The sequence below is a fragment of the Gnatocerus cornutus genome, chromosome 8, assembly GCF_029298725.1.
Source record: "Gnatocerus cornutus isolate USDA-ARS CGAHR chromosome 8, icGnaCorn1.1, whole genome shotgun sequence".
Classification (NCBI taxonomy): Eukaryota; Metazoa; Arthropoda; class Insecta; order Coleoptera; family Tenebrionidae; genus Gnatocerus; species Gnatocerus cornutus.
The window spans coordinates 10940118-10950754 of record NC_142240.1 but is presented as its reverse complement, the minus strand read 5'-3'; the positions used below and the strand labels follow the sequence as shown (position 1 = coordinate 10950754).

Here is a 10637-nt window from a genome sequence, read left to right as displayed (position 1 = left end):
TTGTGAATCTACATACATTCGTTTTAGCGGCCGATATTTGTAAAATGTACCGTCAAGTTTTAATTATCCTTGAACAAACTGATTTTCTACAGATAATGTAGAGAGACAGTTGCAATAGTCTTTTAAAAGTTTTTAGTCACATACTGCTTAACCAGTTCGCTATTTCTCGCTATTTGCTGTTTATATCAACTTACGTTAGATTTTAAAAATAAATTTCCAAAAACAAGTGAGACCATTCAACAGGACTTTTATGTGCACGACTTGTTAACCGGGTGTGACAGAATAGAAGAAGCAATACATTTAAAGCGCGAGTTGGAATCAATTTTAGAAAGCGCAGGATTTCAACTTTCCAAATGAGCAACAAATAACGACAATATTGATCTCAAAAACCACAAAACTTTACACACAAATGACTACGACAAAAAGAACCAAAGTAAATTACTCGGTCTATTATGGAATTTAAAACAGGACTCACTTTCATACAAGTTCGAACCGGTAAAGTCAAGTCAAAAATTAACTAAACGGCAAATCTTATAAACAACATGCAGAATTTTTGTCTTTTTAGGTTTAGTAAGTTCAGTTTTAATACGAGCAAAAATTACTCTGCAGCAAATGTGGAAAATCAAACTTGATTGAGACGAAATCGTACCAACCCACATTGCCGAAGAATAGGTGTCCCTCATGCAGGATCTTTTAGGGTCAAATAAAATACAAATTCCGCGACAATGTCCTTAATGGTTAGATGGTTAATTAGCATTAATTCTCCTCTCAAGAGCAAAATGGGTCAATGTTAAGAAATGAGAGTAAGGTTCGGGAAAATTTATTATTATTATTCAGTTAGTTTATTATAGTTGGAATTTTATAACTTTGGTTTAACCCCGTCTACATGAACAAATGACGATTTGAATTTGTCGAATTAAGAAATGGCTAGCCTCCTTTACTCAACACTATCAAAAATTTGACGGCTCAAGTGTCACACATGTCAAGAAGATTTGCGGTTTTACGAGAATTTATTTAATCGTGAAAGTTTTGTCGATGTTGATAGTGTTTCATCTTCTAATGTGTGGACATTTCTACCCCAACTTTTAGCAAATATCGACGAACTATCAAAATTTTGAAGAGTGAATCAGACTTTCAGCTAAAATTTAATTGGCCCAAAAAGTAGGCGGAGTTAAACCAAAGTTACAAAATTCTGACTATAATCAAGGCTATAATGTCTTGTAAGCAACCTGTATGCAACCAGCAAAACGTTCTCATTACGTTTATCGGGCGGTGTGCAACAGGCTTGGTGAGGGGAGGCGATTTTCCGAATTGGTGAGTGCGGTACGCTAGCTAAAGTTGGCTAACTTCACACAAGTTTCCTCATCCAAGCAAAGCAGTAAAGCAGTCAGCGCCAGATTGCGGCCATTGCGGTGTGTTTTGTGTAAGTTTTCTGTAATATTTGTGATTGTTTTGTTTTTCTTGAAGATGGATTTGATCGGTTCCAAAACGTTTTTTGTAAATTCTTTATCATAATTAGTTTAATCAGTATTGAACCTGAATGTTATCAAAGTTATGTTCACAGATATAGAATTCTAGGAATTGTTTGGATTATAGTTACCCTACCATGTTCATAACAATTTAGTGTTGATCTTAGACGTTGTTGAGTGATTTACTTTGATTTACAATTATATAAAAATTCTTGTGTAGTGATAGTGTTAAATTTGGATTAAATTTTATGTTGTGTTGATGGGATTAAAGATCTGTATCGTTATCTTATCTTTGTTGCTTTGCACAGAATAATGTGCGTAGAAACAATGCTGGTTCACAAATGAAACCAGACATCTCTGACCAGTCCAAATGAAATACTCACAAATATGTGTTTACATCCTTTTAATAATCATCACACCAACACTTGAAGGTTTGTCTTCTTTTGACGTCATTAGAAGCTTTACATGTATCTGTTCCAGGTCAACTTACAAATAATCCTGTTCTGTTGTATTCCACAAATAAAGAGATTCGTATTACTAATACAACAAAAATCGGCAATAATAAAATCGTTCCTACAACTCTTTTACAAAATTTTACTGAGGGGGCTGCTATAACTTATCATTATGAAAAGAGGAAACTTTGTTGGACAAACCACGAACTTGAAAGCATACTTTGCGATGAATTTGATGGAGTGGCGACAAAAAATAAGGTAAAACAACGTAAATAAAGAAAATAGAATTAACAATCTGACGTCTGTCAGTACAATTCCAACCTCTATGACACTTATATCAACGCAAATTGTCACCATTTTGGTCGTAGTTTTTTTTACCCTAGAAATGTACGCGGGAAATTTGAATAATTTGACTTCTAGACTGAAGTGATCAGTACCGGCGTGGAGTCCCCAGCCGGCCTCGCATGTGATTGGTTTACCAACAAACTCTACTGGATTGACAGTGAAAAAAAACATATTGAGGTGGCCTCCATGGAAAGCTTGCACCGGAAAGTGCTCTTCTGGACTGACATTGATCAACCACGTGCCATTGCTTTAGCCCCCATGAAAGGGTAAGTTGAACCAAACCGAAAAACTGGTTGTAAACCCATCATTTACAGTTTGATGTTTTGGACTGATTGGGGCGAAGTTCAAAAAATCGAAAGAGCGGGAATGAATGGAGACCCCAAAACCCGGAAAGTGATAGTAAACACCAATATAGTCTGGCCGAATGGTCTCGCTATCGACTTTGAAGCCGAGCGAATTTACTGGATTGATGGGAACTTGCAATTTATTGAAGTCATGACTTATGACGGTACCAACAGGACTACTGTGTTGCAGTCACAGTCTGAATATCCTTTTGCTTTGACTATGTTACAGACGAAATTATATTGGACGGACTGGAAAACTTGGTTTGTGATTGTAGTTTTTTCCGTAAGAAAATCTGATCGTTTCTTTCAGGTCTATCCATTTTTTCGATCGGGGCGCGAACGAAAAAACTAGAGAACTTTTTCATCTTCCCGACTCAATTCCTATGTATCTAGAAGTTTATGATAAACGTAGACAGCCAAAACAATCACATCCATGCGAGAAAAACAACGGGAACTGCACGCATCTGTGTTTATTAGCCCCAACTGAACCAGGTTATTCTTGTGCATGTCCGGTCGGAATTAAACTAGTAAACAATTTAACTTGCGCCGATGGACCCGAACAATTGTTGCTGTTAGCTCGGAGAACCGACATATTTTTGATTCACTTAGATTCTCCCGACTATTCCCACAAAACTCTCCCTTTAAACGACATAAAATACACAATCGCCGTCGATTTCGACCCCGTACAAGAATACATTTATTGGTCCGACGACGAAGTTAAAAAATTGCAAAGAGCTCGACTCGACGGCTCCGATCAACAAGACGTTGTTACCAGCGAAATTCAACATCCGGACGGAATTGCGGTAGATTGGATCTCCCGGAACATTTACTGGACTGACGCAGGAACTGATCGCGTTGAAGTTTGCAGATTAAACAAAACGTTCCGACGGGTGATAATCTTCGAGGATTTGATGGATCCGCGAGCCATCGCGGTGGCCCCAGAACTGGGGTGGTTGTTCTGGTCCGATTGGTACGACAAAAACCCCAAAATTGAAAGATCGAATCTCGACGGATCCGAGAGAAAAGCGATAATCACTCAAAACTTGGGTTGGCCCAATGGTATCACTCTGGATCTTGAAAAAAAAGTACTTTACTGGGGCGACGCGAAGATTGATAAGATCGAATATTCCGACATGGATGGTAACCATCGAAGAGATTTGATCACCGATAACCTTCCTCATCTTTTTGGTTTTACCTTAATGGGAGATTTCTTGTATTGGACTGATTGGCAAAGGAGGACGATCGATCGGGTTCACAAAGTCACTGGTATAATTCAACGGTGTTGAAACAATCTTTTTCACTCATTTTTGTAGGTGGACAAAGGGAAGTTATTGTGGACCAAGTGCCAAACGTCATGGGACTTAAAGCAATAAAACTTGGAAGAGTATCCGGAAAAAATCTCTGTGGTTTAAACAACGGGGGATGCTCCCAGTTTTGTTTTTACCGACATAATAAAACAAAAGTTTGTGCTTGTGAATTGGGGTACGAACTTGCAAGCGATAAACGCACGTGTGTTAAACCGAACGCTTTCTTGTTGTATACCAAAAGAAACAGAATCGGGACGATTGGTATCAAGAACAAAGACAGTGAAAATGCGATACCATTGACGGGGATTAATAACTGCAGGTACTGACTCATCGAAATATGGTACAGAGTGTTCCAACTATATTCTTGATTTTAGTTCTGTTGACTACGACATCAACACCCAGTGTGTGTACTGGAGCGACAGCGGCTCCCGCACCATAATGCGGGCTTTTCTCAACGGCTCTGATCCCCAGAAAGTGGTCGATCTGGGTCTGGCCACTCCTGAAGGAATTGCAATTGATTGGTTGGGCTTAAATATCTACTGGACTGATCCCTTCGCCCAGCGCATCGAAGTAGCTCGTCTGCCGGGTTCTAGCAGGAAGACTTTGCTATGGGAAGGAAAAGTCAGCGATCCTCATAGTATAGTGTTGGATGCACCAAATGGGTATGTTCCTGGTGATGCAGAGTGACGATTATAACCAAGTCGATATTTTAGTCAAATGTATTGGTCTGAGTGGGGCGCTTCCAAGCGTATTAAGAAAGGTGCCATGGATGGTTCAAATATTAAGGATTTGATCTCTAGGAATGGATACGCATTTCAACTGACTCTTGATTATACCAACAGGAGGTTGTACTGGGTGGAGATTGACACACCGGCGATTTTCTCAGTAGATTTGAACGGATACGACTTCAAGATTGTTATTGAAGACAACATATTTAAACCCGTTGGATTAACTCTTTACCATGACTCAATCTATTGGAGCGACAGTCAAACTGGTAAAGATCTCTTGCAACGCCCGAGATAAACCTAACCGATTAAATTTAGGTGAAGTTACTCAAGCAGACATAAACGACGGATTCAAGCGTCAAGTGATATCCAGAAACTTGTTCAATATCACCGATCTTCAGATTTACCACTACGACTATCAAGGTTCGAATCAGTGCGCTGTTAGCAATGGCGGCTGTAAGCATCTTTGTCTGGCATTACCTGCAGATCTCCCGGAAAAAGGTGCCAAATACGTGTGCGCTTGTCCCACTCACTACACACTTGAAAACAACGAGTGCATTCGTAAGTTCCACTTAATTGCCCCTTCAGTTAGTAATGTTAGCGTTTTAGCACCAAAGCGGTTTATGATTTATAGTCAAAAGAACTTGACTGTTCGTCTGCTACCAAGTCCTGCAGGATGTTTAGAAGCAGCGCTACCAATTCCTGGACTGAAATGGGTGAAAGCTATTGACTTTGATCCGCAAAAGAGAAATCTTTATTGGGTGAGTGGCGAGTACGAAAGTGACTTTAAAAAAATGTTTTTATAGATTGAGGGTAAAACCCATCTAATAAAGCGCGCAGAAGTTACTGGTAGTCAAATCACCACTGTGGTGTCAGGAAGCAAAGAACTGCAACCTTACGACCTCGCGATTGATCCTTTGGGGCGCTTACTGTTCTGGACTTCTTCAAAAGACGTAATTAACGTTACTCGTTTAGATAGTGAGACTCCGTTTGGTGTGGTTGTTCAACGATCTGACGAAAAACCGAGATTATTAGCTATTCATTCAACAAAGAGGTAAGTTAGCAAAGTTTGTTGAACAAACACTCATTCTTTTTTAGATTGTTATTTTACACAGACGTGGGTCCGACGCGTCAGCTAGTCAGGACGAGATTAGACGGCTCCCATCGTTTGGTAATCACAAGAGACGCGGACATTGCGGCGATTGCTGTGGATCAAGAAAACGACTTGATTGTGTGGAGTAAGGGGGATCACATCCTTATGAGTAACATCGAGGGAGAAAATCAGTAAGCTCTGTTTAATCACAAGTTTTTGTACCTTACCGATTTTTTGTAGGATTATCCTCTTCAACGGTACGGCCACAAAACTAGCAATTCTCTCAGGTTGGCTATATTGGATTGACCGCGAATTCCAACTGCAGCGTGTGGATTTACAGTCGCGTGGACAAAGCTCAAACTCACCTCTATCCCTCCAAGCTTCGCATATCGTCGACTTAATCGCCATAACAGAGCCCGATCAGAAACACTCTTGTTACCGTAACAAATGCTCTCATTTGTGTATTTTGAACGGAACGAGTGCCGTCTGTGCATGCCCTCAAGGCAACGTTCTTAAAGAAGATAAAAAAACATGTTCACCGGTACAGAAGTGTGGCCCCGACCGATTTACGTGTGTATCAGCCCATCGAGAAAACTGTATCCCAATAAGTTGGAGGTGCGACAGAGAAAAAGATTGTGTTGATGGTTCAGACGAATTAAACTGTCCCGAATGTCTGAAAAATCAAGTTAAATGCAAAGATGGGACTTGCATAAGTTCGGATTACCGCTGCGATGGGATTCCACATTGCCCTGATCAGTCCGATGAAGAAAGATGTTGTATTGACGGTTTTCGCTGTCCAAATACTTTGGTTTGTTTGCCTCTAAGTCAGGTGTGTGATAAAATAGATCACTGCGCTGACGGAGCTGATGAACATCCGAGTTCTTGTAAAAGTGCAAGCAAATTTAAGGGAACTTCCAACGGACTGCTTTGGGTAATTTTCGGAGTGGCTTTCGTGGTATTACTAGCAGGGGGGCTGTTCTACTGTTACATAAGAAGAGTGAAATCAAACGAAGATTTTAATGATCAGTCAGAAGATTCTCTAAGTCCCATGCAACCCAAGCCTCACATTAAAATCCGAAAAGGTATCCCCGACGTGGTCCGCATGTCTATGGTCACAGGCAGCGAAACCAGCTACGACAGAAACCATATCACTGGTGCCTCCAGTAGTACAAACGAATCAAACCTCACTTGTTACCCTCGTGAACCACTAAACCCTCCCCCAAGTCCGGCGACAACAAGAGGAAGTACTCCTTCTTCCAGATATCGCCCTTATAGACATTACAGATCTATAAATCAACCGCCTCCTCCAACTCCTTGTTCAACAGATGTTTGCGACGAAAGTGATTGCAATTATCCGACGAGAAGTCGATATGATGGAGGGCCGTTTCCACCGCCCCCAACTCCTCGATCTCAATGTCACAGCGAGAGCTGTCCACCGTCCCCGAGCTCACGATCTTCAACTTATTTTAACCCGTTTCCGCCCCCTCCGTCGCCTGTGGCGTCACCGGCGAGAGGTTACGACTCGTGATGGACGTGGTAGGTGAAAAAAGAAGAATTAAAAAAATTGATAGAGAGATTAAAAGTGACTTTTTATATACTTTAATAATTGTTACATTGTTTTTCACCTGTCACAAACTGTTGAAATGTGTTACATTGTGCCTAACTATTTATAAATATTTATGTACATAATATTTTAAGAACTAATGATTTATATTCGAGCAAATAAATATATAGCAATATTCTTTTATTATGTTCGTTTTATTAATTCCCTTGATAGTTCAGTTACGTGATTACACCGTTTTGATTTCATATTGCTCGTATTAATTATTTAAACAACCGAGTTTGATAAAATCAAAAGTCAATACAAATGATAGTGCAACTTTTTATTACGTAAAACAATGAATAAATTTTTGCCCCCAATTGTGGGTCTTATCGGAGGCTCGATATTAATTTTTGGTGTCGTATTTTCGGTTTACATGGTTCCATGTTTTGAAGAACAAAATTTTAAAAAGAAGGTACCTAACTCACTTGCTTAACTGCTACTGTACATTCCTAAAATTTAAGGAAGGATTGGAAAACGGCACCTTATCATTTAAGAATTTTTTAGACAATTCTGGCTATACAGTAAAGTTCCGAGTGTATTTCTTTAATGTGGTTAATCCGGAAGAAATATCTTACGAAAAAGCGAATCCAAAGGTTGTGGAAATAGGACCTTTCGTATATGAGTGAGTGTTACTTCTAAATTCGCGACCACTCTAATTACTTCCACAGCGTAGAGAAAGTCAGAAAAGTGAAAAATTTAGACATCTCTCAAGAAACGATTGATTTTTTTGAAACCAGTTATTACCACTTCAATCCGGTGGAATCTAACAATCTCACGGAAGACGACATTATCACCATCACCAACGGACTTGCTCTGGTTTGGATTTTTTTAGTGCTTTGATTTGTTTTTCTCGCAGTTTATATTCTAGCAATCCGTTCTCACATAATGTATCTCGAATTCGGAAATTCAATTTTTTCAAAAAATTATGTAAATCTATTTTAGTCGATATCTTGCTTATTTGCGGAGCAAACTTAAATTGTTGGTACTCATTTTACGTAAAATTTCACGCAGAATCTAAGAGTGTGCAAATTTTTATCGCACGTCAACAAATGACCGAAGTTTTGGGTTATCGTTAGAGGGCAAAAATTTTGAAGCTCTGGAATATTTAGTGTTCGATGCTCCGGAACTACGACAGATAGAAATATGCAACTTGCGTCATCGTTTTTCTCGTGCTTTTGTTGCTAATACCGAATTCGAAAATTCAATTTTTACAAAAAATGATGTACATTTATTTCGATCGATATCCCGTTTATTTACGGAGCAAGATAAAGTAATTGATACTTATTTTCAGCAGAATTTTACGCAAAATCCACAACTTTGCTCAAAATTTTCGAACATTTAGAAATAACGGAATTAGAACCAATTGATACTTTGGAATGTAATTGTTTTTTGTAGACTATTGAAGAGGAGTTTAATAAACAAACTGTTATAACGAAAAAAACAATGGACGGCTTGGTGGCAGCAGATCCAGATTTTTTTAAATTGTTCATACAAGTTAAAGTAAAAGATATTCTCTTTGATGGAGTTACAATTACTTGTTCCAAATTATGTAAGTGTTTCTCAAAGTAAGTTAAAACTAAAATAAGTTTACAGCACCACTGTGCACATATAAACAAATGATACTGCAAACACAACTTTTGAGGCCATCCGGTCCCGATTTTAAATTCTCTTATTTCAATCATGTAAGTGTGTTCTTTTATCATATTGACTTGTAATTTAATGCACAGCTTCATAACATTTCAACCGGCCTTTTTAAAATGTCTATAAAGTCCTCAAAGGGTCCCCCAGGCGAAATATTATTGTACAATAGGAAGAATATTTTACCAACGTGGCCAACACCTTGTAGCAACATCAGTGGTACGAACACTGACATGTTTCCTTCAATGGCGTCTCCAGCAGCAACGATCACGAAATTTTTTCTTCAATTCTGCAGGTTAGAAGAGATTTTTTTATGTAAAATTACTGTCTCATTTTAGAACTATTTCGTTTGTTTATGAAAATCGCGATTTGTTTCGTAGTGTGGCAACTTACACTTACGCTAACAGTCCTGATAGTTTTAATCAAATCCGAAAAAATCTTTGTTTCTGTCAGACTGTAAGGTTTCAGCGGAGCTCCATTTCTTGCAATCGGAAAGGCACAATGAATCTAAAACCGTGTTATAAAATGTTCACTATTTTATCTTATCCTCATTTCTATATGGGAGACTCAAGTTTGTTGAGCTACGTCGATGGTTTAAAAGAACCTGAGAAGGATCGTCACGGATCTTCAATCAAAATCGAACCAGTAATTAAAATGTATTGCTAGGCGAATTTTCTAAAATCTGTTTCAAGGTAAGTGGAAATACTCTCAAGTCTACAATACGTTTTCAATACAACATGCAACTAAACAATATAAAAACGATTGATAACGGAAGTGATGTTAACGAAGGAATTATCCCAATGTTTTGGACAGAAGAGGTATTTTCTTTCAGGTGGGACATCGTTTTAATTAGAGTTTGCAGACCACTGAACTTAAGGATAATCTTATTGAATATTTTTTAAATAAGAATCTGTTTATGGAAAACATGTTTTTATTGAGATACATTTTGGTCGGACTGGGAATTTTGACCATGGTGTTGTCTGTGGTATTGATGGCATATCGAGAAACTCGACTGAGCCGAGCGATTCTTAAGCAAAGAAGTGATTTTCAGGCGATTTTGAATGAAAAGCCACTGCTCAAAAACATAAATGTTAACTTGTACCCTCAAGTCATGAGCAGGAACGTCATTGACTCTTTTATTAAGCACTAAAAATTAGAATAAAAATTTGGTGGAGGCGCCGGTTTGTGGCTGCACTTAACCAAATGACTGATCCCAGATTTTCTAAATTACGACTTTATCTAACACGATAATCTCACTCCATTACACACCGAATATTTGTATCAATACCCGAATGAATGACCACTAATTTATTCCACAAAATGCGGTTAAACGTAGCTACAGATGGAAAGATGTAAAAAGACCCAAACAAACGGATGCGCATTAGCAAATCGCGTCAATACTCATGCGCCAGCGAACATCTGACGTGATGCAGTGGCGTCGTGTCAACACCAACATTGGTTGAAAAATAAAACCACTATTATGGGACGTGTTTATAATTTAGAAACTACGCCCTAGGTTTAAAAATCTTCTTTTAGATAATTTTTAGTAACCTTTGCACTCTGATTCGATAATAAATATTTGCGGGAATGTTCTTTCAAATAGTTCATCTGTGGCGCCTATGGTTGGGAGGCCCGTCAAATGTCAAAAATACCCCTCTACC

General features: G+C 38.6%; 2 protein-coding genes across 2 annotated transcripts; both read left to right on the top strand.

The window, feature by feature from the left end:
- The first annotated feature begins 1355 nt into the window (after nt 1-1355).
- On the top strand, nt 1356-7483 carry arr (low-density lipoprotein receptor-related protein 6). Its single transcript, XM_088043194.1, has 14 exons — nt 1356-1423; nt 1778-1900; nt 1950-2179; nt 2342-2532; nt 2581-2871; nt 2921-3876; nt 3924-4236; nt 4292-4579; nt 4631-4911; nt 4961-5203; nt 5252-5403; nt 5449-5696; nt 5741-5926; nt 5976-7483. The coding sequence occupies exons 2-14, from the start codon at nt 1840-1842 to the stop codon at nt 7261-7263; spliced, it is 4728 nt and encodes a 1575-aa protein (XP_087899320.1). The 5' UTR covers nt 1356-1423; nt 1778-1839; the 3' UTR covers nt 7264-7483.
- Nucleotides 7484-7633: 150 nt separating this feature from the next.
- LOC148169760 (sensory neuron membrane protein 2-like) lies at nt 7634-10126 on the top strand. Its single transcript, XM_088044227.1, has 13 exons — nt 7634-7750; nt 7800-7960; nt 8007-8154; nt 8195-8205; nt 8281-8303; nt 8350-8403; nt 8448-8608; nt 8734-8887; nt 8932-9020; nt 9066-9271; nt 9315-9621; nt 9669-9794; nt 9839-10126. Exons 1-13 carry the CDS (start codon nt 7634-7636, stop codon nt 10124-10126), a joined length of 1845 nt encoding a protein of 614 aa, XP_087900353.1.
- Nucleotides 10127-10637: the final 511 nt, after the last annotated feature.

What these genes read in the sequence shown, in the direction of transcription:
- arr (XM_088043194.1), top strand. Translation starts at nt 1,840, where the DNA reads ATGAAATACTCACAAATATGTGTTTACATCCTTTTAATAATCATCACA. An exon ending in TCGGGTTCACAAAGTCACTG is followed by an intron (nt 3,877 to 3,923) that starts GTATAATTCAAC and finishes TCATTTTTGTAG; the next exon opens with GTGGACAAAGGGAAGTTATT. An exon ending in GCTATTCATTCAACAAAGAG is followed by an intron (nt 5,697 to 5,740) that starts GTAAGTTAGCAA and finishes ATTCTTTTTTAG; the next exon opens with ATTGTTATTTTACACAGACG.
- LOC148169760 (XM_088044227.1), top strand. Translation starts at nt 7,634, where the DNA reads ATGAATAAATTTTTGCCCCCAATTGTGGGTCTTATCGGAGGCTCGATA. An exon ending in ATAGGACCTTTCGTATATGA is followed by an intron (nt 7,961 to 8,006) that starts GTGAGTGTTACT and finishes TTACTTCCACAG; the next exon opens with CGTAGAGAAAGTCAGAAAAG. An exon ending in CAATGTTTTGGACAGAAGAG is followed by an intron (nt 9,795 to 9,838) that starts GTATTTTCTTTC and finishes TAGAGTTTGCAG; the next exon opens with ACCACTGAACTTAAGGATAA.